The following is a 27610-nucleotide window of genomic DNA, read 5'->3' as shown; positions in this document are numbered from 1 at the left end:
TATTCTGCACTTGCTTGGGGAGCCGCTCGTACGTGCTCGTAGAGTCATCGCCAGCGCACCACTAACGTACACGGTACAGTACTGTACGTGCAAGTGCCGCAGTGCGGTGCAGCACGTACCTGTCGCGGCCTACCGTCAATGGCGCCAGAGCAGCAACATTGTTCCCGAGGCCGTAGGTCTTGTGCAAGTTGTAGCACGGAACATGTAATATAGTGATCGTTATTATTACAGGACTTACTGTACAGTACATCTACAGTACATCTACAGTACATCTACAGTACATCTACAGTACATCTACAGTACATCTACAGTACATCTACAGTACATCTACAGTACATCCACAGAGTGCGGAGTACTCAAGTCAGAAAGACTCCATACTCCATATTAATACCTGCACACATGTAATTCCGCTCCGTACTTACATGTGCACGGTACCTGGTACGGGGGCGGGGGAACTCCGTACTCTGCTTGCACTGTAAGCTCTCCTCGTCGCCGCGCCGTACTGCGGGCAGTCAGTCGCGAGAGCTTGCCGGACGGGACATGTGGTCCGCGCATGCGCGCCCGAGTCGGTTTGCGTCCGCGGACGAGCCGACCAGTCTTTGTTCCATCTGCCAGCTAATTGTACTTCCTGTGCTGTGCTTGCATGCGATGCGTCGGCGGCCTGTCTTGCTCGTGAGCAAAGGAGGACGAGGGAGGGCGAGCGGGCGTGAAAATGCGACTGTACTTACTTAGGAAATGAGCAGGTCCGCTGTGGCTCAGCACGGTGCCACAGTTCCTCCCCCATCCGCGAACCCCAACCCCAACCTCAACCCCGGGCGGCCGCAGGGGTCCGTATTTTCTTAGCGTTCGTCCCTTGCCTTGCCGAGTAAGGCGTCGGGTGTCGGTGCCCTCGGTGCTCCAGGTACCTGTGCAGGCTGTCCTCCCGAGCTGCACGCTTGTGTACTCTGTACTCCGTGCTTGCACCACTGTACTCGAGGGTGTACCGTGCTGCGGTGCCTACTTGTGCGTGCGTGCACGAGACGGCCATAGGTACGTGTACCGTACGGCACAGTTGCGCGGCACTGTGAGAGTACCTACGCGTGCACGAAACCACGACTTTTGCGAGTACTGGTACTCCCATGCGCAACCACCAAAGCGACTCCGTCTCTGTTCGGCAGGGCGTGGGTGCGGCACCATCATCGCTGCGCAGTACTTGTACCCGCCGCGCCTGCGTGGGCGGTACACGTACAGTACGGGCCCGAACCGCATTCAGGCACCGTCCCCCGTTGCCGTGGCTCGCACCCTGCGCCGTGGCAGGCCCTAGCTAGGGATAGCTTGGCAACTTGCCTCGCTACCTTAGGGGCGTCACCGTCGCCCGCCGTCAAAACAAACGGCACAGGCGGGAATCGTGTGGCCTTGCTGCCTTGCCTCGCCTCCTGCCTCGCCTTCCATCCTCCCCGTCTCCGGCCTGCCTGCCTGCCTGCCTGCCTTCCTCCTCCCCTCGCCCCCTCTTCGCCTCTCCATTCCACCTCCGCCGCCCGTCCCCCCCCCCCCCCTCATCGCATCCCGTCGCCCGCCCCGTCCTCCGTCCTCGATCCTCGATCCTCGTCCTCGTCCCGCCGCCTGCCCTCGGGAAAATTCCTCCCGCCTCTCGTCCGTCCTCGCGCCGCGCCGACGCATCCCCGTCCTCCGTCCGCGCTCCCCCGTCGACTCTCCCCCTCCCGAAGACATCTCCTCCCGCTCGCCGTCTGTCCGATTGATTCGCGCGCCCACCGCCCGAGGCGCCGCCAGCCAGGATGGACTACAAGTCGTGCCAGATGCCGCTGAACCCGGTGCACAAGCCGCCCTTCACCATCGAGGCGCCCGATCACAAAAAGGTGCCCGGCGAGACTATCCCCCGTCGCCATCCCGCCGCCAAGGATGGCCTCCTCACCACGCCCGCCGACGACGTCCACACCGTCTTCGACATCGTCACCCGGAGCGCCCGCGTCTTCCCCAACCACGAGGCCGTCGGCTCCCGCAAGCTCGTCCAGGTCCACAAGGAGACCAAGAAGATCAAGAAGAACGTCGGCGGCGAGGTCCAGGAGGTCGACAAGGAGTGGCAGTTCTTCGAGCTCACCCCCTACACCTTCATAACCTACAAGGAGTACGAGAGCCTCGTCCTCCAGCTCGGCTCCGGCCTGCGCAAGCTCGGCCTCACCTCCGACGACAAGCTCCACATCTTCGCCTCCACCAGGTAAGCCGACCGATGCCCGTCGCCGAGCCTTCCTCGCTGACCGCCCCTGCCAGCACCCAGTGGCTCTCCATGTCCCACGGGTGCGCCTCCCAGTCCATCTCCATCGTCACCGCCTACGACACCCTCGGCGAGAGCGGCGTCGAGCACTCCCTCGTCCAGACCGGCGCGAGCGCCATGTTCGTCGACCCCCACCTGCTCAAGACGGCCGCCGGCCCCGTCAAGAAGGCCGGCATCAAGACCGTCATCGTCAACGACGCCTGCATGTTCGCCACCGGCGGCGAGATCGAAAAGTTCAAGGAGGACCACCCCAACCTCAAGGTCGTCACCTTCGAGGAGCTGCGCAAGCTCGGTGAGGAGAACATGGTCGACCCCTCGCCCGCGAAGCCAACCGACATCTACTGCGTCATGTACACCTCGGGCTCCACTGGCCTGCCCAAGGGCGCCTGCATCACCCACGAAGCCCTCGTCGCCAGCTGTACGTCACCCTCCCTCCCTCCCTCCACCTCCCTCCCGGACCCTCGTGCTGACCCTGGCCGGCCGACAGTGACGGGCATCAAGGTCTGCATCGACGAGTGCGTGAGCGACCGCGAGGTCGTCCTCGCCTACCTCCCCCTCGCCCACATCTTCGAGATGGTGCTGGAGAACCTTGTTCTCTTCCTCGGCGCCACCCTCGGCTACGGCAACCCGCGCACGCTGGCCGACTCGTCGGTCAAGAACTGCGCCGGCGATATGCGAGAGCTGCGGCCCACCGCCATGGTCGGCGTCCCCCAGATCTGGGAGACGGTCAAGAAGGGTGTCATGGCCAAGCTGGCCACCTCGGGGCCCATTGTCCGGTCCCTCTTCTGGGGTGCCTTCAGCTACAAGACCTTCATGTCCAAGAACAAGCTGCCCATGGCCAGCATCTTCGACGGCATCGTCTTCAGCAAGGTCCGCCAGCTGACCGGCGGCCGCCTCCGCTTCACCATGAACGGCGCCAGCGGCATTTCCGACGGCACAAAGCACTTCCTCTCCCTCGTCCTCGCCCCCATGGTCGTCGGTTACGGCCTGACCGAGACGTGCGCCAGCGGTGCCCTGGGCTGCCCGCTCGAGTACTCGCCCACCGCCATCGGCCCCATCCCGGCCTCCATCGACGTCAAGCTCGTCTCCATCGACGAGCTCGGCTACTCGGCCGACGCTGAGGTGCCCCAGGGCGAGATCTGGCTCCGGGGCAAGCCCATCATGAAGGAGTACTACGCCAACGCGGAGGAAACGGCCAAGGCGATCACGCCCGACGGCTGGTTCCGCACCGGTGACATCGGCGAGTTCACCGTCGACGGTCACCTGCGCGTCATCGACCGCGTCAAGAACCTCGTCAAGATGCAGGGCGGCGAGTACATCGCCCTCGAGAAGCTCGAATCCATCTACCGCGGCGTCCAGGCCGTGGCCAACGTCATGGTCCACGCCGATGCCGAGCACTCCCGCCCCATCGCCGTCATCATGGCCAACGAAAAGGTTCTTGGCGACTTGGCCAAGTCGCTCGGCGTTGACGAGCACAGCATGCATCAGGACCAGAAGGTCCGCGGCGCCGTCCTGAAGGATCTGCAGGCTTCCGCCAAGCGCTCTGGTCTGTCGAGCATGGAGACTGTCACCGGCGTCGTCATCACCAACGAGGAGTGGACGCCTGACAACGTAAGCTGCCCCCGGAACGACGCTGTGCGTCACCCCCGATCCATGCCTTGCTAACCTTTCCTCCAGGGGCTCGTCACCGCCACCCAGAAGCTGAACCGCAGGGTCATTCGCGACACGTTCAAGAAGGACATCGATGCCTGTCTCGAGAATGCTTGAGTGCGTGCGCAAGTGTGAATGACGATTTCGGGACGGGAAGAAGGAGCTTGCGCGCCCGTCATCACGTCGACTGTGATGTTGCTGCCATTTTTTTCAATGATTTATACCTGAGGATGACATCATGGGGCCTGTCAGTACTGCACTATCGTTCGGCCGGCGCTGGCTCGATGAGATGACTAGTAAAATTCTTCGTTTCTTTTCGCTGTGGTTCTACGGATGCCGGTTGATGCGTCGTCACGTCGAGGCCGCGCCAGGTACCTCGTCGATGCATTTTACTCATGCACGGTCTACAATCCATGGGAGCGTAATTCAATTATGGCCAGATGGAGCAGCGATATATTCCGTGACTGCACCATCTGGCAGTGGAGATGTCTTTGCATATCGCGACGAAAACCTGCCTCGGGGCGATATATGGCCAAAACTCCGTCGACATGCCTGCCTAGACAACATAAATAATGCCTCCATGCTTCGCCTGCAGAAATGAAACTTGCCCGGGCCAAAAAAAATAACATCAGCCGGCAGCTCTACCCTCCGAGACGCTTCCCGTGCACCTCCGCATGGCTGGGAATGCAGCCGCGAATAAGATTCATGCTCCCTTCCTCCTGAAGAAGACGAGGTACGGGACCAAGCCGGCGTCGCCACGAAACACCTCCTTCTGCTTGTCCGAACTCTCGCCGCTCCCGATGCGCACCTTGGAGACGGTGGTGTCGTTGCACCGAAACCAGGCATACGGGTCGCGCGAGTTCGAGTCGCGGACGTGGGCTATGTAATGGCCTGCGTTGATGTTGTTTCCCGAATGGGATATGACGGCATAGCACTGGTACCGAAAAGGCCCCCCGAAGGCCTTGTCGTGCGCCTTGGAAAATTCTCCGTCCAGCCGGTCGACAAAGTACGGGGAAAAGTCAAAGTCGTTGAAATCCCACGAAATGGCCGCCGTAGATTTCGTCAATCCCCCGCCGCAATAGTCGAAGCGGCGGAAGCTGAGACACAGGAGGGGCGGCATTCGGGCCAACGACATCGACTGCAACGCCTTTCGCTTTCCACCGCAGTGGTCGCAGGCGAAGTCATCCAACCTGTTCCCTGCAATGTATTGCCCGAGCGCCTCGGCAAGTGTCATATCTCGACCGTTGCCGACAGGAACAGGAATCCAGCCAAAGGGTGAGAATGTGTATGTGCGCGAGTCGCACTGCATACACCGCACCGTGGACAGGTCGACGCCGCGCCAGAAACGGTCAACCATGGACTGATTGTACACCGAATAGTTCCCCCAGTATTCGATCGCAGCCTCGACGAGTGCCCGTCCTCTCGTTTCCGGCTGCGCCACCCTGGGCTTTGCCAAATTTCGCCGAGAGTTCGTCTCGTCGTGGACTTGATCCATGAGGAATGACATGAATTCTTGGGCGTCTTGTTGATCGAGACCGCCAAACTGCGACTGAGGGTCGCTAGCCTTGCAAAGGTACTTTGAGTAGTCCTATACACGGCTATGAGCATCACCTTTGGGCGTTTTCCATCAAGGGGGCAACATACCATGAGAGTCGTAGCTTTGATCGTCTCGAACATGCCCGTGCTCATCCAGTGAAATAGTTTAGACAACATTTGAATCATGAGCTGAGGTGGGTTGATCGTCTCACCCTCCTTCCTTGGGACGTCGTACTTTTGCACCCATTCCGAATCTGCCAGCTCCCTTCCAAATTCTGGTGAGGCCAGGAGGGATTGGAGCACACTGTTTGCGTAGCACCAGTTCCGAGGATTGCTGAGCCCGGTGGGCATCCTAGGAGCGCTCGTAGAGACCTGGTCCGTCGCCTTTCTGGAACGACCTCCCGCCCAGTCATCCTCGTCCCCATGAGACAGGCCGCTATGGCTGGGCCTTTGTACAGCGGCCCGAGGACGCGTCGGCGGGGCCGGGAGCTGGGCATGTGAGTCAAATTTGTGCATGTGCTGGTCTTCAGCAGCGACAGAAGACCTCATGGATTGTTTCTCGGTCAGTTCTGGCCGCGACCTCAGGAACTCTTCGCCCGTGCGAGGGAAGATTGGTCGCGTGGCAGTTTGGTGAGCCTCCTTCTCCAGCGTATTCTGCCAAGCCCTGACATCGGCGGGAAGCAATGGCGCCACGACGTATTTGGACCCTCGCCGTTGAATTACCCCGTGCCTCCTGTTCGGCCTAACGGAGGTCGAGGTTGCGGCCGACGTGGACTGCAGGGCGCCCGATCCCATCAGGTCGATCCAAGCATCCAAACCTCCTTTCAATATTACCGGTGGCCTCCTGAGCTCTCGACCATAGTTGAGGTGCACCAGGGCCCGGTGCAACGACAGCACGACGACTTCGTCCGAGTTCTTTGGCGACTGAATGATACGCTCCGAGTTCTGGTCATAAAACACCACCAAGTCGTACTTGTCCCGTTTCTCAAAGAGAGGCTGATCTTGCTGGGGGGAGAGAACCATGCTCTCCGATATGTCATCCGAGGAGATGTTGTCCCGCAGGAGAATGCTCGGCTCGACGCAGATGATGGATGAAGACATGATGTGGCCGTCGTCGAAATCTCCGCGCGGTCGAACGTCAATTAGCAGGATGGAACCCTTTCCCTTCATGATATCGTACAGCTGCTCAGCAGTCACGCTGTCCCCCTCGGGGATCGTAATATGCTCAACTGCCTCCTCGGGAACGGGAGGAAAGTATTCGCTGCCCTGGTGCTGCGATATGCTCGGTGTGCTGGGAACAGAAGGCGAAGAGGCCCTACGGGTGAAAAGGCCGCGAGGCGTACTGGTCGGCAACCTCGCCGCCTCCCCAGACACGCTACCGCGGGCTGGGCTGTAGATGGCATCGGGTATCTTGGGCAAGGCGGAAGGATCTGCACCGATATCGATGGTGAGAACCCGACTTTCTGGAAGCTTTGGAGTCTCCTTGTAAGCTGGGATCGTGTATGTTTTGATACGAGGGTCCTGTCCAGGAGATGCCTGCGGACCTCTGAGGCTCGCAAAACGGGCGGCCAGATCAGCAGCAGCTCCATTCACCGACGCGGCGGGACCACTCCCGTGTTGTATGGCATTTCCATGTAGTGATTGGGGTTTTGGATGCACCAGTGGTTTCGTCTTTTTGGACGACCCGTTAACCACCGGTTGTGCGTGCCCATTGCTGGTTGGTTGCTGGACTCCGGGCCGAGCCGCAGGCCCATTGGACGCTGCAGGTAATGATTTGAAGCGCCGTACCACCGGCAGCACCCCGGTTCTCTTGTTGTCTTCCATGATATCGTGTTTGATCCGTTCGTATGCATCATTCTGCTGAGATATCTTCTTCAGGAGAGTGGCGTGGGCCTTCCCAACGCCACCATGATCGCTTCTCTGGGCATGGTAATCTTGGTGTTTCGAGATGACCTGGACGGCAATGATCGACGCCCTGATATACTCTTTGAGCGCGACATCTGGCCTGTTGAAGTCGCGACTGATCTCGGACTGCTTGAAGGCCGTTTCTGCCTGTTCTAGCAGCCGCTTGATCGACTGGTTCGCATCGATGTCGGTCGGTCTCGCAAGAATGTCATCGATATGGGGAAGCGGCGCGGCGTCCGGGCGGGAAGACGCTCCATTTCTTCCGTCATCTTTGCCTTCGTAGCCCGCAGTAAACCCGTTTCTGGCGTTCGTTGCCATCGTGGGCCTTTGGGTGGGAGCCAGAGCTATCGTAGGCGGACACCAGCGCTCAACCGCCACGGCACCACCTGCGATTGCTCTCGATGCAGTATGTTGTCTGGAATCTGTCTCATCTCTCAACAGAGTACGTCGACTGTGCGTTCACACGGGCGGCAGGGTAGCGATGGCACGGAGCCCTGTATATTTGCAAGTCGAATGAATGGATGGCGGGGATGTGGTGATTGATTGAAGTCGAGGCACGCGACGTCTTCGCCCTGCGCAAGCACAAGAATCTTTGGCTGCCCAGCCCTGCGATTAGGGATCCTCGACTTGACCAACAACCTCCGCGGCTTCTTGGCTCGATCGCGGGGTTGGGAGGGGGGGCAACAATGACGAGATCCTGCAGATGTACTGGGCCGTGTTTGAGGAGGTTGCTGGATGCAAGAGGACGCTGGTGGTGGCAGAACATCGTGTACCACTAGTACTTCCATAGGGGGGGGAGCAGTACTGGCAGATGTTAATGAGTGACCTCTCATTAGGCGGCAGTTGGGTGGCTCAGCAGGTCACGACGAAAACCACTCCAGGTAACTCCCAGATAGCCCGCTGCTCCTCGCTCCTTGACGCGGGTAGAAATTTAGCGCCACACGACACCCTGGCTCAGCGCCTGCTCAGCGACATCGTCATCGCTCTCGTACCTTGCGGCGGGGCAGTTTCGTAGTTTAGCCGAACACCTACTTGTAGTTAGTACAAGTACGCGCAAGTACTGGTACCTACAGTACAGTAAGTAGTACTGGTACCTACCCGCACCACCAGGCCGGCTGATTCGTACACGTAGGGGGTACTCCGTACGGTACGGAGTACATATCGTAACAGTACTCCGTACTGTACAGAGGATGACAACCACCACCACCATAGTGGACCTATCGCTGTATTGCTGGCCCTTACCAGCTGACGCAACACTCCTTAGGTGCCGAATCACAAGCGCTGGCGACGACGCAGTTCCTTGCCTCATCGCCTTCACGAGCAGGGCGGCCATCGACAACCCGAATTCTTCATCGCCGCGACTTCCTGCATTCTTTTCATCTCCATCCATCCTCTGCACCCCCAAATACAGCGCTTCTCGTGCTTCTCAGCTCGACCGTTGCTCATCCTTGCCTCGTCACCGACCCTTTGGTTCAATCCTCCGCCTCTGCCGGTTCCCCACGAGCGACGCTCTGCACCATGTTGAGCTGGTGGTCGTCCTCGGCCAACTCTGCTCTGGACGAGCAAATCGAAAAGGCCACGGGAAGCAGCTTGTAGGCGCTCGGATATGCAACGCTGGCTCCCCGTTTGATTGCTGACCGGCCCGGGCTGCTAGGGAGGATATTGCTTTGAACCTCGAGATCTCCGATGTGATCAGATCCAAGACAGTCGCTCCTAAGGAGGCCATGCGGTCGCTCAAGCGACGCATAGGCAACAAGAATCCAAACACGCAGCTGAGCGCTCTCAACGTACGCAGCCTCTCGTGTCCAAAGTCCCCGATGAGCCTTCGTTGCTGATATGATCCGACCCAGCTCACCGACACGTGCGTCAAGAATGGCGGCTCGCATTTTCTGGCCGAAATCGCCTCCCGAGAGTTCATGGACAACCTTGTCTCCCTCCTGCAGGCTGTTGGTCCCGTTGCCGTCAATGCAGAGGTCAAGTCGAAAATGCTGGAGCTCATACAATCTTGGGCCGGCGCCACCGAGGGTCGACATGACCTCTCCTACATCGGAGAAGTGTATCGAACGCTACAGCGGGAGGGCTACCAGTTCCCCCCTCGGGTGACGGTGGCAAGTAGTATGATTGATAGCAGCGCGGTAGGCAGATACCCGAGCCCGCCCCGCCCTTCCCCTTGGCGTGAAGCCCTCTCTGACCTGGTCGTATCGACAGCCTCCCGAATGGGCCGACTCTGACGTATGCATGCGATGCCGGACACCGTTTACGTTTACGAATCGGAAACACCACTGTCGAAACTGTGGCAACTGCTTCGACCAGCAGTGCTCGAGCAAGACGGTAGCTCTGCCGCACCTCGGCATCCTTACCCCCGTCCGTGTGGATGACGGATGCTACGCAAAGCTCACAGGCAAGGGCTATAAGGAGCTCGACCGATCCCCTACATACCCGCACAAGACTCGCAGCACGTCGGCCATGCAGCCCCGGAACGCTCGTGTCGACGATGGCTTTGATGACGACTTGAAGAAGGCGCTAGCAATGAGCCTGGAGGAGGTCAAAGGCGCCTCTCATGGGTATGCCGAGCCTTTGACAAATAGAAACGAGCCAGCTGGCGGCTCGGTGGCAGCGAAGCAGGTCGAAGAGGAGGATGCCGATTTAAAGGCCGCCATTGCCGCTTCTTTGGCGGATATGGAGGAGCAAAAGAAGCAACATGCGGCGGCGCTGAAGCAGCAAACCTCGGACCCGACTAGTTCGAACTCGGCCAAATTTGTCCTACCCAAGAACGAATATGAGTTGTCGCTTGTGGAGGCGGAAAATATCAACCTCTTCGCTACCCTTGTCGACCGTCTTCAGACGCAGCCACCGGGTACGATCCTGCGAGAGCCTCAAATCCAGGAGCTCTACGACAGCATCGGAACGCTGCGTCCGAAGCTGGCAAGGACGTACGGCGAGACGATGAGCAAACATGGTACAGGAACCATGACTCCTCCTCCGATTTCCATTTCTGACGGCATGCAGATACCTTGTTAGACCTTCACGCCAAACTGTCGACAGTCGTGCGATACTACGACCGTATGCTGGAGGACAGGCTATCCAAGGCGTATAGCCAACAGAGCCTCGGCGGCTACAACCTTCCGTCATCACGCCAGCCACCGGGCCCATACCCTTCGCTGTCCTCACCCGTGCCCGAGAATGCCGCCGAAAACTTCTACACTGGTCGACAGCCTTCCCAGTACCACATGCCTCCCGGCCAAGCTCCCTACCAGCAGCACCCACAACCATCCCAGCAACCCCAGTTCCCGTACGTGCCTAGCGCCGGACCCCAGCCTGGTCATGCGCCGCCGCCGCCGCAGCTTCTCCAGCGGAGAGAAAGCTGGCACAGCGGCGGACAACAGGTGCCTCAAGAGCCGTATTCGCAGCAATTGCCGCCAATGGATTCGGCGCAGAGAATGCCACCCCCACAGCAGTCGAGCGCATCACCTTCGGCGGATCGTCGAGGATCGTACTACTTCGGCCACAGACATTCCGTGGCGTCGACCTCTGTACGTTCGGCATCCGTGTCCGGTCCGGACGCCAACGCTTCGCCGTACCCCAACCTTCAACAGACGATGCAGTACCAGTCGGCGCCACTGGCAACCCCTTCGCACCCGACGCCGGTGCAGGCTCATGCTCAACCTGGGATGCCCTCGCAGCCGCCGCAGCAGACGCCCCAGTTGCAGCAGACCCAACTTCCACATATCCAGCAGCAGCAGCAGCAGCAGCAGCAGCAGCAGCAGCCGCCTACTTCACAGCAGACATACTGGCAACCACCGGCATCGCAGCAGTCGACTCCACAGCAAGGACTGCAGCAATCATCACCGGCTCCTCAATCGTGGGCATACCCCGGTTATACCCAGGAATCTTTTCCGTCCGCTCCCCAGAATGAGCCCAAAAAGAAACCCGTGGTTGAGGAGGCGCTTATTGAGCTATAATTTTGCTTAGACCTGTTGGTTTTGCATGCTAGGAGACGATGGCGTTGGTTGGCGAATGACTCGACTTTGGGAGGCAAACCCGTTCGCGGCTGAAGACTTTTGCGGCCTCGTTGTACTACATACAGCAAAGGGGCACAGAGGCTCGAGGCGTTATGGTCTGTGACAGTGCCATTTCATGACCTAGGTTGTGCCAGCCGTGTTCCAAAGCTATGACCCCGTTAGCTGAGGCCGAGGGGTGTTGTAACCCCAAATTGCGCACGAGGAGGCAGCCGAGAGTTCGCGGCGGATTGAGTGTACGAAGTCATGACGGGGCCACTGAATAGCACCTTTCGATTAAGTCATCAAATGTCTAACGTCTGTTCATCAAATTGTGAACCGGACGCACCGGAAATTTGTATTCAGGGCTAATGTATGATCCTACGCGATTGAGGCAAGCGGCGGAGCGATCTCCGTGCGTGCCTCCGCCGTTCGCTTGCGCAGCAGCGTGGTGTGGGTTCAATCGGCGCCGAGGACGGAGGGAGGATTAAGCTCTGCCAAAAAGGGTGACTCCGCACCGGCCAAGCACCGGCGAGGGTGACAGTCACCCCGTCCGTCCATCGGACGGAACTGTATAAATAGTCGATCAAATTGTGCCTTCTCGTGATGAGCTCGTAGGGGCCGATGTTGATGCAACGTACTGAGCACCACAGTGCAATATTCGCTTCTGATTTTCAACCTCCAGCTGCTCGCTTCATTGCTTCATCGCTTCATAACCCTCAACGGCCCTCACATCCTCATCGCACATCATGGCACCTACAATCCACCTCGTGCGCCACGCCCAAGGCGTGCACAACCTCAGCGTCGAAAATGAATCCATCCGCGACCCGGACCTCACGACGCTTGGCTCGTCGCAATGCGCCGACTTGCGCACCGCGTTTCCCTACCACGACCTCGTCACCCGCCTTGTCGCTTCTCCCCTACGCCGGACGCTAGCCACCTGCGTCGCGGCCTTTGGCCACGACTCGCTTTACCCCATCGTCGCACTGGATGTCTTGCAGGAGGTTTCTGACTCGCCATGCGACACGGGTTCTAGCACGCAGCGGCTTCTTGATGAGTTTGGTGGCCGCGTCGACCTGGCTCGTGTGAGTGACGGATGGACGGAGAAAGGAGCGGGTAGTGTCTTTGAACCGACCCTCGAGAAAATAGCTGAGCGTGCACGGGAGTCGAGGACAGCGTTGCGGGCGCTGGCTGGAAGCGGCGATGATCATGTCGTCGTCGTCTCTCACGGTGGCATGCTCCATTTCCTCACGGACGACTGGCAGGGCATTCCGAACGGCCGAGGTAGGTGGTCCCATGCTCGACGTTCCAAAGTTGTAGACTGAATCTGACAATATTCAGCCACGGGCTGGGACAACTGCGAGTATCGGTCATACCAATTTGCGGACCCATCAGGGGCCGACGATGAGGCTGCGCTCGTCGAGACCGAGGAGAGCTGGCGACGGCGCAAACTCAGCACGAAACCGCCATCTCCTACTGAGCAACGTGAGTTACGAGCAGTCATGCAGGACCGCGTCGCTCCGTACCTGAAGATCAAAGCTTGATCGTAGAAAGGGCCGTCAGCGAGACGATAAACTGATATGGAATGAGGAAGCGAGTGTCAGTAGACACGCAGTAGACAAGAATTGGAAAGATCAAGCAGTCATAGATATTCATTCGTACCGAGGCCGGCACGACTCTCATTCGATGCATCGGCTGTCGTAAAATCGCTTGACGCATCACAAGGTCGTCTAAGCCATTGCGGCCCAAAATGGCCCGCTTCTCTGTATATCTCTCCACATCGTTGGCGGAATCTCCATAACAAGGACGCTTAAACCCAGCGGCGATCGCGAGTCCCTTGTCAACTTTCAGCAACAGTAGCTCTTGCCTCCCACACACTGGGGGGGCAGAAACTCCTGGGCCGCATCGTTGACGGACTCATCTAGCTCCTAGCCAAGACGAGCACCACTCTTGTATGGGGCTGGTTCTTTGAACAGATCGTGGAACTGGAAATATTGCCTCCGCTGGAAAGTCTTCTGGCAGGAATAAAGAACGCGCACGAACAGTCCAAAGACGACGACATGCGGGTGGCTTCTGTACATGGCATTTCTCTGCAATGAAGGCACGGTTTATAAAATCTGAATTGCATGCTTTGTAACGGCGTCGACCTCCAGGCTATAATGGCGGGATCTGACGCGGTTCGAGACATCTGTTGTGAAACGGTTCGAGTCATCTTCCAGTGGCTTTTCCGCCATATCGAGTCATAATCAAATTTATTCGATGAAGTATTGCCTATCTGCTCTTCGATGTTGTCTAGAATAATCGGCCAGTCAGGCTCATCGGTGGAGGAGGGGTCTAATTCACTCGCCCAGAAGTCATGGCTGAGCTTGATTTGGGAGATGAATCTTTGCAAGCCATCACCGTATTCGTCTGCAGATCTTGATGACCCATGGGCATGTTTGACGACGCTCAATGGCGGTTCTTCGTGCTCGAGTAGTTCGCGTGCTTGGCGTCGTGGAAACTGGTCCAAGTCCTCATTTTTCAGTCCTGCCAGGCAAAGTGAGTCACCAGAAGGGTTTTCGATTTGGATTTCCGCAACAGCTGCAGTTGATGCTCCCCTGTAACCGGGGCGAAACGACCGAAATTTCCATCAAGGGAACCGCATTGTTGGCCCTTGTGCCGTTCGTTTCCTCAATAGCCGCACGATGACCGTTGGAGCTGCTGAACGGATACTTTTTCATCAAGATTGTTGGCATGGGCTCGGCATTCAATACGACGTTTTGCCCTCGTGTCCTTTGTTCAGTCAAACATCTGGTCCTCGACAAACCGATGCCGTTTCTGGGAAGCAGTGGGGAAGTGGCCAAGTGAGGAGTCGCGAGATGATTCTTGACCGCTCATGGCAGAAAAAGGTAGCTAACGCCAATGTCACCAACGCGCAAATCACGTTACCTATACCTGTGCAGGACTCAACATCTACATAGTAATCCAGGAAGTGCTTGAGAAGCTGCCAAGTCAGGCACCCTCAATTGAGGATCAGGGGGGCTGGGTGCCAAGGGTACATGGGTTTGGCATTGGCGACCCAGAAAACCCCCATTTTTGACATGCTGATGTTGTTTCAACTTAGATGAAGTAGCCAGGGCGCCTCCTGTCGATCGGCACAGAAGCTCGAACAATGGATACAGAATGTGGTCACTGGGAATGTTTGGAAACGTGTTGGCATTTTGGCGGCTCATTCCCAACTTTCCGACATCTCCCCTCCCGCATCCCCTATGGCGGTGAGGAAAGGGAGGGAAGAGGGAGGAGGGAGGGAGGGGAGAGGAGAAGGGGAGGACGGAGAGAAGGAGGAAAGTCGGCCGAAATCCCGATTCGTTGAGAAATGACCTGTGGGGGAAGCAAAATAGAGGAAAAGATGGATGGCGCAGTAGGCGATCGGGATGCTCGGCGTTACGCTGCCTGGGCTGCACGATGCCGGTCAAGGAGGAGCATCAAGGACGGGGGCATGGTGGACCATTCCATTCACAAGGCGCGCGTCAAAAAGAACTTCCGTCGACAGTGGTCAATTCACTAGCCTCGCATGCTGCCTCCATACACACTCGTGGGCCTTCCAGGTGCGTGCATCGAGCGGAGCGCCCGCTCTTCCCTTCCTCTGATGATTTCGCCTGCCCAAATGTCCCTCCTTCCCATGACGCCGAATCGATTACTCGAGGAAGAAACAACAAAAAATTGGTTGAAAAGTTAAAACAAAGTGGCATGGCACTTGAAGCAGACAGGGCTGGTATTAAAGTTGGCGTCTCGCGTTTCCACATCAACTGTTTTCGGAGACAACCTTTAGGAGGAGAGTGGCGGGTTCCTCGGTTGGGATCGGTCGTGTCATTTCGTCGTTACATGATGATTGCGGGAACGTCGACGTTGGCCTTGATGGACTTGTGGGGCAGGACACTGCCGCCGTTGACGTAGATCTCGTCGCCGATGGTGACGTCGTCGCCGAGAACGGTGACGTTCTCGAGCCGCGCCCAGCGGCCGACGGTGCTGTTCCAGCCGACGATGGTGGACTTGACCCAGGCGTGATCCTTGACCTTGGAGCCGCGGAGGAGGACGCAGCGCTGGAGGCGGACGCCGTCGCCGACGACGACATCGGGGCCGATGGTGACGTTGGGGCCGATGCGGCAGTTCTTGCCAATCTTGGCCGAGGGGTCGATGAGGACGTTGCCGCCGTGGACGTAGTGCTGCGTCGGCGGTGTGAGCTCCTTGCTGCCGCGCTTGGTGAGCGAGGAGAGGTAGAGGCAGGTGCCGCTGAGGAAGTCCTTGGGCTGGCCGACATCCATCCAGAAGCCGTCGAGGTCGAACGAGTGCAGCTGATTGTCACGGACCATGGCGGGGAAGGTTTCCTTCTCGATCGAGGTAGGGCGGAGCTCGATGCGCTTGAGGATGGAGGTGTTGAAGATGTACATGCCGGCGTTGATGCGGTTGCCGACAAACTCGACGGGCTTCTCGACGAATCGGTCGATGCGGGAGGGGTGATTTGGCTGGTGGACGACGACGCCATACTTGGACGGTTCCTCGACCTTGGTGACGACGATGGTGCCCTCGTCACCGTGGTTCCTGTGATACTTGAGGAGTTCGGCGAAGGGGTATTCGCAGATGACGTCCGAGTTGAGGACGAAGAAGGGGGAGTCGTCCTTGGTCAGGATCTTCTCGGCGAGCTTCAAGGGTCCGGCGGTGTCGAGGGGTTCCGACTCGACCGAGAACTCGATGTTGATGTTGTATTTTTGCTCGTACTGAGACGGGTGTCAGAAACAAGGGCGGCCATGGGGACGCGCACTGGCGGCAAACCGTCGGCGCAGCCGAGGAGACGAACCTCTTGGAGGAACTTTTCCATGATCTCGGGCCTGTAGTTGACGGCGAGGACGATGTCCTTGACGCCGGCGGCGACGAGGGCCTCGATCTGGTGAACGATCATGGGCTTGTTGCCGAACTCGACGAGCGGCTTAGGAAGAGTAAGTGTCTGCGTGGGGCGGGCGGCGGCGCGGCAGTTAGCGGAGGTCGGTCCTAGCCATGGAGATGGAGCGTCGTCGCGTCGCCGTGGTCGGCCGTGCCACCTGGCAGACCGAGCAGGAGTGCAGAGCACGAGACGGGACGGGACGGAGGCAGGGTCGAGGGGGGAGCGCGCGTACGAGCGGGCGGAGGCGGGTGCCAAAGCCACCGACGAGAATGAGTCCTGCCGACCAGTCAGCTTGGCGAGGTCGTCAAGAGGTGAGAAGGGGAGAGGGCGAATTAACCGACCTTTCATGGTGGCGGAGAGTCGTCGCGAGATCCGTCGAGCTTGGGGAGGGTACCGATCTGGGACGAGGACGGCGTGGGAAGAGCGAGGGAGGTCCGCGGTTGGAGGAAGTCGGAGACGGACGGCAAGCGAGCGATGGACGACGTCGGGATTGTCGATCGGGATGAACACGTATTAAATGGTAGGGCTGCTCAGGAAGGGACGGGTCAGGTCAGGTCAGGACTGGACAGTGAGCGAGTGGTTCGAGGAGAACAACGGAGCGGAGGACTAGCAGCAGCAGCTAAGTAGAGCCAAGAGGGTCCGATGAATACGGACGGACAGCTAAGTAAGGGCAGCGCGGTACATGCAAGTAGCAGTCTGTCCCTGCTGCTGCTTCTCTCCTTTCAGCAGATCGGGCTGGACAGCTAGAAAACGCTAAGCAGGGTGGCAGTACAGGCAAGTACTCCGAACTCGTACCTCCGGTTCGCGCGGTAGCAGGGACAGTACCTGTACAAGGCACCAGGTAAATGGATGCTGGACTGATGGTACCATCGCCAAAGTACCACCGTACTGTACCTGCACGTACCGCAGCTTAACCACTTGCGTGCGCGTACCGGCAAGCAAGCGGTACAAGTGCGCGGCACGAACACGTACGATTCGGCAAGTACAGCTACAAACGCTAGTACCAGAACAAGTGCATGCACGGTACGATGTACATGCACCTTTGCTGGTACTAGTACCTACCTAGTACCCGCCATGCAGCGTGCTTCGAGCATGTGTAGGTTAAATAGTAGGACGGGTGGTGCCTGCTAGAGCAAGCCAGCCAACTTGTCAGCGGAGGCGAGGAGGGTCTCGCTCCGTTCATTTCGAAATCAGGACACGAGATCCAGAGCAGCCAGCATAGGGGCGGTGCGGCCGGCCAATGAGGGAGCGGGCGCGAGGATGGAGGTGGAGGGGGGGGCACGTTTGAGCAGCAGAAAAATTTCCCCAGCAAATGACGGGCCCCCCCTTCTTGCCCCTAATTGGGGCGCCGGCTGGACGGGCCAGCGAGCGCTAGAAGGAGCGGAAGTGGAATTGCGGGACGCGTGTCGCTGGAACTTGGGGGTACGCACCCCGTTGGTTGGTTGGCTGACACACCAAGGACAGGATAGGACATGGCATAGGACACGGGGTGGAACTCAGGATAGGACACAGGATAGGACACAGGATAGGACACAGGATAGGACACAGGATAGGACACAGGATAGGACACAGGATAGGACACAGGATAGGACAAAGGATAGGACACAGGATAGGACACGGGTAGGACACAGAACGGCACGGGACAAGACGCAGCATGGCACATCATCCGACCCATGATGATGTCGTACGCCTGCACGTACGCCTGCGAACCACGCCACGACCGAGGAGCACGGAGCACGGCCAGGCGCCGCAGATGGGTGGTGGACCATACGTACGTTTGATGGCAGGAATCAAACGACAGGCCTCGGCTGCTCCTCGATGCCGCTGGCGGCTGGAATCCAATCCGACGGAGCATGAACGGAGGATGGATGGGGGGATGGATGGATGGATGGGTCATGGCCATGGCGCACCATCGGGTCGGTCGACCTCACCGGACCAGTCGCACCCGATCCTGACAAGTGACAGTATGACAGGACAGGCCGATGCTGCTGTGCGACCGGCCCAACGACGTCGGGAGGGGTTGCCCGCTTTCGGCTGCGAGGACGGAGCATGATGGAACTGCAGCACAGGTGCAGTATACAGCACGGAGTCGGTTGGGGTGGATATAGGCGGCTACGCTGTACAGGTAAATGTATGCACTCGCGCAGCAAGCACGTCAATCTACTTTCAACTTTTAATAACCATACTAGTAATGAACTACTACGATACTGTATGGAGGACTCCGCACTCTGTACGAAGTACTGTCATGGTAAGGTAGTATGGAAACGGGGCACAGCTCGTAACAATTGTCGATACAGCGTTGGGACCGTGCCTATCCAATCCGCACGGAGTACGGAGTATACTTGGGAGCTTCTTGTCAACTGTCAATGCAGTACGGAGTACCTAGTACGGAAAGCATGCAGGGAGTAGTACGGAGTACTCCTTACTTACACGATACTTCATTGTACTCCGTACACCCACAGAGTATGTACTGTATGCCTGGTGGTACCGGGAGCACGATGCAGGGATGGATCGTCGATGACCGCTTATACGAGTGAACGACGGAGCATTGCAGCCAACAATGGCTTGGCGTCTCAGAACAATACACTGTACAACTACTCCGTACAACGTATGCATCCCATCATCATGTCACTCGCCAGACACCTCACACGTGTCAGAGTACAGAGCACAGCACGAGCATACTTATTTGCAGGTGTTTGCGTGTAGCGCCTTACAATACACTTCTAGGTGCCTAGGAGCGAGAGCATACGGGCAAGAGGTACATGTAAGAAAGTACACGAGTCCCTGGACGAGCCGGATTACATGTACTCCGTACGTGTGCAATTTCTTCAAGCGCTCCCCCTATGCCCGTCCGCTACGCAACCGCTGTGGCGTGGCCTTCCGGCCAGGAATACCACTGGCCGAAGGCCCAGCTCGCCGCTCCAATAGGGGGGAGGGGTCACTCTCAGGACGGAAAACCGCTGGAATCTGGAGGACGGGTGGCCCTGCTAGCGCTCGGCCGTGAAACCGTCAGTTGCGATCCTCGTGGCCTGGCATGGGATGACATGGGATGGCATGGGCATGGGATGGGATGGGATGGGCATGGGCATGGGCATGGGATGGCATGGGCATGGGATGGCATGGGATGGTATGGCATGGGATGGTATGGGATAGAGACGCACGCGTATATACAAGCGGTGCAGCACGGACAGGCTAGCACTTGCAGGCACGTGTAGCATGTATCTGTGCATGTACGGAGTACGGAGTAATGGGATGCAAACACATTCGTGGCTTGGCCCCCCTCCTGGCAAACTGTCCCTGTCCTCCTACTAGGTTCACTACTCTAGAGCACTTGCAGGCTACTGGTACATGACTAACTACCACCTAGTACTACCGAGTACTTGTAGTTGTAAATGTCTGCTATGTACTCCGTACTCCGTACGTGCACGGAGTACTGCGCTCGCGGGTATTCAACCACAATGTACGGAGTACTTGTGGCAAGCACATCTGCCAGCGCAGGCACACCACTGGTACGGCAAGAAGAGTACCTGGTATTACGGAGTACTGAGCGTTACAAGGTTCGACCTTTGGGGTATGCGCACGCACACGCACGGGTAATACTACAGTTGTACACGACCCCGTACCTGCTGCACACCACCAGAAGCGAGCCGGAGAAGATGCAAAACGGAGAGATAAGCTTCAAGCCTTCAGCAACGAACAACAATCTGTCCCGAACCATTGCCAAACTACATCATCCTGCGGCGGGGGGGTTTAGCGACGCCACTTTTGATCAGTCGGCCATGCCAGTTCCATCTCGTCTTCGTTCCCCCACCTTCATGCTGGCATGAGTTCATGCCCGCGATCATGGCCATTGTTGCTGCTCTTCCAGTGCCCTCGGCTGCTTGTGGTACGTGATGCGTAGCGTGATGCGTACTAGGTACCTAAGTAGGTAGGTAGGTACCTACCTATCTAGTAATACCTTACGGGGTTCTGCATGATACTGCTACAGCACCCGCGCTCGCAATACAGATGCATAGATGTCTTGTCCGTACTTTTCATTTCGGCGCAGCGTTCGTACCCCCAAGTACAAGTACATGTTCCGCGCTAACCCATACATGTATTTGTAAGTACCAGGAACTACGTGTACATGTACAGTAAGTATTTGGGTACAGAGTGAAGAGTAAGTACGTAATGCTGTATTATTCCTCCTCTCTACGTAACACACTCTGCCTCTATTACGGAGTATTACCGGACGGCGTACGGAGTACAGTATACGGAGCATCACATGCACACCGCCCATGTGCGGGAGCTGGACCGGGAGCAAGAGGCACCCTGCTCCTCCTCCTGCCTCCTGCCTCCTGCCTCGTCCCTTTCTGCCTCCTTCCTTCCCTCGGCTCCTCTGTGACTTCTGTCCGTCGCCGACCAGATGGCAGGCAGGGAGGTAGAGCCTGCCATAATGCGGAGTGGACAGATCTATCCAGTCGCCTGGTTCGAGCCGGTCCGGCATCGCTCTCCAGCTTCACCATCCGACATCACAATCTGGCTTCACAGTCTCGCATCACAATCCCGCGCCGCCACCGAAACACACTCTCTGCATGGAGTCAGTACGCCCAAAACCCGACTCCGGCTTGCACCGAGCCCCTCTGCCCAATGTCCGCCACAAGCTCCCCGACCTTTCGACTTGGTCCCTCTACTTGTGTGGTGCGCTAAACTCACTCCTACACCCGTACGTGACATGGACCCGTACGTGACATGGTTTGCTTTAACCCCTCGAACGTCGACGGCACACTGGACCCTCGTTTGGCCGACGTCAATTACCCTTGCCCGCTTTCTGCTGCCGCTGTAATGTCGAACCGCCTAAGCTTTAATTCGGTCACAGGACCGCGCCGCCCGGACGATGGCTCCATCCACCACCCACCTTATCGAACCTTGTTTCTTTCTTCGCCGTGCTGGACTGTACCTAAATCATGGAGCCTTCCGTAATCAATCATCCTCCATCTCGTGCTTGCTGCCGACGATGAAGTCGGCAACTATCCGGCCTCCATCTTCCACGATCCATGACGCACCTACGGGCTGATATGGTGAGGATGTTCAGGTCAATCAGCCCCCGCACGACCCCCATTATTTACATGCCATGGGTGACGGGTTGGGCGTGCGGCCTTGTGGCATCGAGATACGGCTATTGTTGCTCTGTTGCCGTCGGCCAGTCACTGCTGGCTCTCACCTCGACGCAACGCTTCGCCTTTATATGATCGGTTGATCCTCGACGCTCAAATCCCATCCACCCACGTCAGACATGTGCGTCCGGCGTTGACAATATGACAGACATGTGCCGACCTTTGTACGAGAATAGGGTTGCAGTACACCCGAATGTCATGATAAACTACACCCCCCCCCCCCTCCCTTCACTGGCAGGTTGTATGCCCCTTTTCAGAACACTCCTGGATAGCTTCCGTGCGAGGAGGATCGGCATGGATTTCAGTATCATCGCATCGCCTCCATACGTTCGCGATATAAAACCGCAAGCCCTCCCCTTTTTGCCAAAGGCAGAAATTTCCCTATCCTTTTGAAGTTTATCTACCATGCCCCTGGACGCATCACCTTGTCGTTACCTTCACCCCTTCCGTGCAGCAAAGCCGCCATGAACTCACATACTCGCTGCGTGAATAAAGTCTCTTTTCTTGATCTGTAGTTCGCATCTCCGCCAGAAACGGGCTAGAACACGACAAGATTTTCTTACCGTACGTGCACTTCCGCGCATACGGAGCGCACTATGCAACCTGTCAGGTGAGAGCAGCTGTTGCAGGGAGACATCACGAATGGGTTTCGAACCGTTCGCACAGGCGGCCACCAGCGTTCACTGCGCCCCAAGACCCTGGCTCTTTTACAACCAGCAGGATACCTGTCAGGAATCGGCCGCATTGTCCGTATTTTCTGCCGCAGTCGGCCTAACTTCAAGGCTGGGGAACTAGTCATCGGAATCTCAAATCATGCATGGTCGAGTGGGAAGCCTGGCTTCGGACGAACATGGCCGCTATCGACATGTAATGGCCTTTCCCGACAAGTCGATCAAGGCGACAGCCCGTCTGTTCCCACCTCGGCTCGGGGCCTGCGGGTTTGCGAGCGAAGCCAAGTGTGCTGGTGACAGTTTGCGAGACTCGAGTCCATTCGTCGCGTCTACTGGCATGCATGCTCAAAAGAGTAGAAGAACGCACCGTTCTCAAGTCCCTTCTGGTTCCCTTTGTATCGTTGATGATCATTATCATAAATCCTGCGCGCTGTCTTCATGAAACGCGTGGCCGCTGGATACGGTGGGCCGTCCACACCAGCCAACTTCATCAAGCTTGATCGTTCATTCTCGAGCCATCCATCATTCCGTTCTACTATGCCAGTCTCTCATGCCTAGCGAATGACAATTGCATAACGTGGAACAAGAAGGTCGAGCTGTGAGAAAGATCGCTGCCATCCATCGCTCGCTGAAAATGCCGAGTCAAAACTGCCGCCCCATTCGCATTGCCTCCATGGCCACCAGCGCCAGAGACAAGAAATGCAACGAAAAACAATCAGTCTAGCCTCCCGGAAGCGCAAGTGGAGTCTAGACAAACAACAATCAATTCTACCACCCCCTTGGGATGTCATGGAATGAAACGTCCGAGCAAGATGGAACCGTCGAAGGAAGCGAACCGCTGGCAGCAACCAGACTGCAAGACACTTTTCGAAACCAAGCTTGGAGCCGGAGTCATGAGAAAGTACTCGTTTTCGAAGCTAGCTGTTCGAAAAACGGCTGCCGGAAATGAAAGAAAGCGGACGGTTCATATAGAGTCCAGACTAGCAGGCCGTTAGAGGTGAAATGGGTCGTTCTAGAAATTTCGTTTCGTATAGTCATCAAGTCGTTGTGTTGAAAGCAGAACCAGGTCCAGATTTCGCCTTGGCCGATTCCCCGGCCATGCCCACTCTTTTCTACTTCTCGTCCGCAACCCCAGATCAATGACAGTTCGCCAAGGTCGATACTCGGTCAGTGTCCCCAAAGGGACGGCAGCAGTTTGGGTCCGGCAGCCGGGTGTTTCTCGCATGCACATGCCGTCATACGACACATTGTCTGCTTCCGGGGCAAGGAATGCCGAGTATCGTTAGTCAAACGAGTCCGTGGAGCTGCTGCTCGAGTGGTTGCCGGAGCGTCGACCACGGCCGTGGCTGTCGTTGCTCTCACGCGAGGACGTGTGACGGCTCTTGCGACGATGGCCGGTTTCCGTTGTGGCCGGAAGCCCCTGAACGATCCCATTGCGGGCAAGCATGCCTCCATTGACGGAGAAGTTGCGACAGACCATGAACGCACGCATGGCAGCGTTCTCCTGAGCCAAAACGTCGGACTCATACGCAAGATCAGTCTGATACTCCCGCCCGTTCACCAGGACAAGGCAGGTAAAGCCGCTATTGTCTCGGTACAGCTCGTAGGCTGGATCAATCCATCCCCGACGGCGGCAGAGACCTAGAAGCAATCGGCTGGTTAGCGCTGAAATGCGACGATTCGACCATGGAAGCGCATGGTCCGAGACGCACTGAGACCATGAGGGCAATGACAAGGGTAGTCGACGTAGACTTGGCGAGGAGGATTTGCATGAGGAGGAACATGACATTGTTGCCGACATTGTTGCCGACATTGTTGCCGCGCAGGCCCTCGCACACCGCGCGGCGGACTCTTCGGTCCTCTCCTGGTCTCGTCGAGGACAACGGTGGTGAGGACCAAAGCCGTTGTTGACTCCAAAACCCTCGTTTGACGCAAACGGGCATGCGATTCAGATGCCACACGAAGCTAGTGGGGAAATGTCGAACTTCACAGGGTCGGACTCATCGCTCAGACTTACTTTCGAGATACTGCATATAGAAACCGCCCATCTTGTCGGAGAACAGCCGATGGGGACCAAGGACGTGGTAGTAAGGGGGAATGAATGAGTGAAAATGGAAACAAGCTCGTCCTCGGCGACAACGATATGGTTGCGCGCGTGCGCGTGCGAGTATGCGTGCGTGTATATATTCGTAGCGGCGCGCGTGTGTATGTGCGTGCTTGCGAATCCGCGTAGGTCCTGGTCGTACGAGTGTGTGGTAGCAGCGACAGCAAGACGTCGAGAAAGGGGACGAGGAAAAAGCCACCCGGAAGAGCAAAGGAGAAAGAGGGGGAGGGGTGTTCGCGCGGCACCCCACGAAAGGAATGGGAGGGTTGCAGGCAATCAAGCATGCAAGAGAAGGGTGATCAAGGGCGAGGACGAAAGGAGAAGGCCTCAGATGACGATTGGGGTGAGGTGAGAAGACGAAGCAGGAAAGGGAGGGGAGGGGAGGGGTAGAGCGAGTATACGTCGTCGTTGATGAGAGTTAGATTACAGTTTGTGCAAACGGAGACGAGGAGTGCTCGACGGCGAAGGACCTGTGTTTTATTGCGTCGGCAGAGAGAAGCTTGCTAGCGCGCGGCCGGGGGGTGTCTGGAGGGAACCGGGCGAGCACTCGTCGAGGCAAAGGCGAGCGAAGATAGGACTCGCTCTTGGAAGAGTGTGACCCATCTTGATGTGCTGGCGTGCCTCCTTGCCAGTTGATGAAAAAACTGCTGCCGGACGCTAGGTCGCTCCACCACGGCGCATCGCATGGGGACGGTGCAGCGGCCTCGGCGCAGCTGAGGTCGATCTCCGGCTCGAAGGTGCGGTCGGAAGGATATGGTACATGGGGAAAGCCACAGATAACAGCTCTGCTGCCAACGAGTTGCCTGTACGGCGGACGGGCGGTCTTCCCGGACGGCCGCCGTTCCTGATCCTCGTTTACAGCCCACTCCGAGGGACGGCTCTCGCTCTCTCGCTCTCGCTCTCGCTCTCGCCCTCTCGTTCGTTTGCTGTTCGTCTCGCGCGTCTTCTGCTCGCCTCCCCACCCCCTGCCCCTCGGCCGCTCGCTGGACCGCTGCGCCTGTTCGAGGGCGCCCGGGTCGGACCAAACCAGGGCTGGCAGGGTCGTGCCGGGGTTACCGCACTCGGCCCTCTTTATTTCGACCTACAGTGCAGAGTTGAGGACCGGACAAGGCAGCGTGCCATGTGGTGGGGGTGGCTAAAGACGAAAAGGGAATGCTCCTTGACCTTCCGAGCCTGCTTCGACGGTGCCTGGTTGGTCAGAGTGGAACGGCGGCGGCTCGATCTCAGTCCTGACGGCCACTAATGCAGACGACTCGACGATCCTCTGATCTTGAGGAGCAGACAGGACGGAGACGAGCGCCCCTCTCCCGATGGAGACGGCCACGAGCTGCAGGAGGCACGAACGAAGGAACATGTAGTGGTAGGGAACACTCGTAGGGAGCACATCCGCGAGCGATCCCTGGCGGCTGAGAGAGGCAGCATGGGCCCGCCGTGGAGAGGGGCGAGGGTTCGTCCGGCAACCGGCCGTGGGGACCGAGAAGGATGGCATGTCTGGTAGGGCCGAGGGCGGATCAAGTAAATGGTTGGCCCCAGAAGCAGATGGCGTCCCGGTGCAGCTCCGCCGGGCAAGCAGGAAGCTTCTAGCGCCGTCGAGGCGAAGGACGGCCATTGGCACCAGGTAAAGTGGTAGACGAGCCTGTCGACGGTCCCGCGGGCGTTGGCTCGCGCCGTGGCCAGGTCAGGCCTCGGCGAGGAGCAGGCTGGGATTGGGGTTCGCGCTCCATCGTCCCGAGGTTAGCGCGCCGTCGCCACCGTCCATTGGCGCAGTGGGAAGCGGGCAGTCCGCGGCAGGCGAGGCGAGGCGAGCAGCTGGAAACCGTCGGTGAGGGTTCGAGGGCGGCGGCGGCATCACAAGGGCCTCGCGGCAGCACTGCGAGTTGGGAGCTGCATGAGCAAGCGTGGCCTGGTCGCCGGGAGAGGGTCAAATCCAGCCACTTGCCGGTCGAGTGGCTGGGAGGTGGATCGAGCGAGCTTGAGAACCACCACGGTGCGTCGAGAGGCACACCCCCTGGTCGTTTTTGCGCGTACACCTACGGCCAAGTGCACGCACAGTCAGACGTACAAGTACGGAGCAGACGCACACGTACTCGCACAGGCAGCTCAACGTGCTCGTACGTGACTCCTCCATGCGCAGTACTCCGTACCGTGGAGAACTTGTCGCGGCAGGCGTGGGCGGAGGGAGACGGAGGTTGGATCGAATCGACCACGTCAGGTCACCAGGATGAGGGGCGTCGATTCGACTGAGCGCCGAACCGGTGAAGATGACCCGGCTGATTGGGTGAGGGAGTGAGGGGTCGCGGGGGACCAAGGCGTCAAGGCGGCCTCGCAGCTCGAGCCATTGCCTCGGCCCTCATGCAATGATGAGCTGGCACCGCTGCTCGTTTGATCATATTAATAAAGGCGTCTCGCCCTATGCGTGCCCGGGGCAGGTAAGAGCGCACACGGCCGCCGTTTCGGGCCTTGGTCGCCCAAGCATCTCGGCTGTCCAGTTCGCGTGAGCGCGGGGGGGGGGAGGACCGTCGAGACCCATCAACACATGTCGGCCGCCTTCTCCCGACGAGCTCGTTTGCGGAATCTTAATGAGTGACGGAGAAGCTTCCGCGCTCCATGCCGGGCAGCTGCGAAGGCGGTGAGGCCTGGATACGACGTGGGCCTCCACGGCAAAACGGTGTGACGATGCGACGATCTTGTCGGCCCGTCCGAGTCGACCGGTCATGCAGAATGCGAATGCTCGAGAACCGGTGCATTCGGCCATTGATCAGACATCTGGCGATGTTCCTCGCTCGACCATGCGTCACATGCCGAGCCACGCGATGCCGTCCCCCCAACTGCCAACTTCCATCTGCCGGCCGGGTTTGAGCGAGGAGCAAACAAGGCGAGGCCGCATAGGTGACGGGCGATGGCGAGATTCAGACGGCCTAGGCATACGAGACCCACAGCTCGTCGGCACGGTGCCATTCATCGCTCGACATGTACTCCGTACATGCCGTACATTGTACTCCCGCTCGTACGGAGCGTAATATGCGCGCAACGTGCTCGAGCTGCCCGAGCGTTGGCGGGCAAGCCAGGAGGGTGATTTGGGGGCCCTCGGTTGCCGAATCGGAACAGGCAAGCGGTAGTGGTTATGGGTTGGTGCCATGGTGCCATGTCCCCCAGCATCGTCGAAGCCGTGAGACCGGTTCGAGGGAATGGCGTCAGGCCGCCTTCATGAGACATGCCATCGTCGGCATCGGTTGGCCTTGGCCCTGCTGGTCCGCCTCGGGCGGCGCTCAGCAGCAGAGAAGTGCGCGTACGGTGCTGCGTGGGTACGTGTGCTGCAGGTATGCTCGTCGGCGGGCGCCCCTCTCATGCAGCCGTCGACGGTATCCGCCGTGCTGATTGTTTGCTGAACCATGCT

The 27610-nt window shown here is 58.2% G+C and overlaps 7 protein-coding genes across 7 annotated transcripts; 3 read left to right on the top strand and 4 right to left on the bottom strand.

Moving 5' to 3' along the window:
• Positions 1-1775: 1775 nt before the first annotated feature.
• Positions 1776-4039, top strand: DCS_06968 (Long-chain acyl-CoA synthetase; the record flags this gene model as incomplete). Its single annotated transcript, XM_040804255.1, has 4 exons — positions 1776-2215; positions 2269-2690; positions 2760-3883; positions 3950-4039. The coding sequence occupies 4 exons, from the start codon at positions 1776-1778 to the stop codon at positions 4037-4039; spliced, it is 2076 nt and encodes a 691-aa protein (XP_040654359.1).
• Positions 4040-4625: 586 nt separating this feature from the next.
• Positions 4626-7681, bottom strand: DCS_06967 (uncharacterized protein; the record flags this gene model as incomplete). The annotated part of the gene is made up of 2 exons (XM_040804254.1): positions 4626-5510; positions 5567-7681. 2 exons carry the CDS (start codon positions 7679-7681, stop codon positions 4626-4628), a joined length of 3000 nt encoding a protein of 999 aa, XP_040654358.1.
• Positions 7682-8881: 1200 nt separating this feature from the next.
• DCS_06966 (Vacuolar protein sorting-associated protein 27) lies at positions 8882-11325 on the top strand (the record flags this gene model as incomplete). Its single annotated transcript, XM_040804253.1, has 5 exons — positions 8882-8955; positions 9018-9150; positions 9214-9498; positions 9572-10322; positions 10373-11325. The coding sequence occupies 5 exons, from the start codon at positions 8882-8884 to the stop codon at positions 11323-11325; spliced, it is 2196 nt and encodes a 731-aa protein (XP_040654357.1).
• A 785-nt stretch (positions 11326-12110) lies between these two features.
• Positions 12111-12905, top strand: DCS_06965 (phosphoglycerate mutase family protein; the record flags this gene model as incomplete). The annotated part of the gene is made up of 2 exons (XM_040804252.1): positions 12111-12645; positions 12703-12905. The coding sequence occupies 2 exons, from the start codon at positions 12111-12113 to the stop codon at positions 12903-12905; spliced, it is 738 nt and encodes a 245-aa protein (XP_040654356.1).
• A 2316-nt stretch (positions 12906-15221) lies between these two features.
• Positions 15222-16630, bottom strand: DCS_06964 (Mannose-1-phosphate guanyltransferase; the record flags this gene model as incomplete). Its single annotated transcript, XM_040804251.1, has 2 exons — positions 15222-16118; positions 16199-16630. The coding sequence occupies 2 exons, from the start codon at positions 16628-16630 to the stop codon at positions 15222-15224; spliced, it is 1329 nt and encodes a 442-aa protein (XP_040654355.1).
• A 6761-nt stretch (positions 16631-23391) lies between these two features.
• DCS_06963 (uncharacterized protein) lies at positions 23392-24157 on the bottom strand (the record flags this gene model as incomplete). The annotated part of the gene is made up of 3 exons (XM_040804250.1): positions 23392-23750; positions 23818-23973; positions 24127-24157. 3 exons carry the CDS (start codon positions 24155-24157, stop codon positions 23392-23394), a joined length of 546 nt encoding a protein of 181 aa, XP_040654354.1.
• Positions 24158-24631: 474 nt separating this feature from the next.
• On the bottom strand, positions 24632-25822 carry DCS_06962 (uncharacterized protein; the record flags this gene model as incomplete). The annotated part of the gene is made up of 2 exons (XM_040804249.1): positions 24632-25245; positions 25378-25822. The coding sequence occupies 2 exons, from the start codon at positions 25820-25822 to the stop codon at positions 24632-24634; spliced, it is 1059 nt and encodes a 352-aa protein (XP_040654353.1).
• Positions 25823-27610: the final 1788 nt, after the last annotated feature.

The sequence above is a fragment of the Drechmeria coniospora genome, chromosome 03 (assembly GCF_001625195.1).
Source record: "Drechmeria coniospora strain ARSEF 6962 chromosome 03, whole genome shotgun sequence".
NCBI classification, from domain to species: domain Eukaryota; kingdom Fungi; phylum Ascomycota; class Sordariomycetes; order Hypocreales; family Ophiocordycipitaceae; genus Drechmeria; species Drechmeria coniospora.
This window is presented reverse-complemented; position numbering and strand designations above follow the sequence as displayed.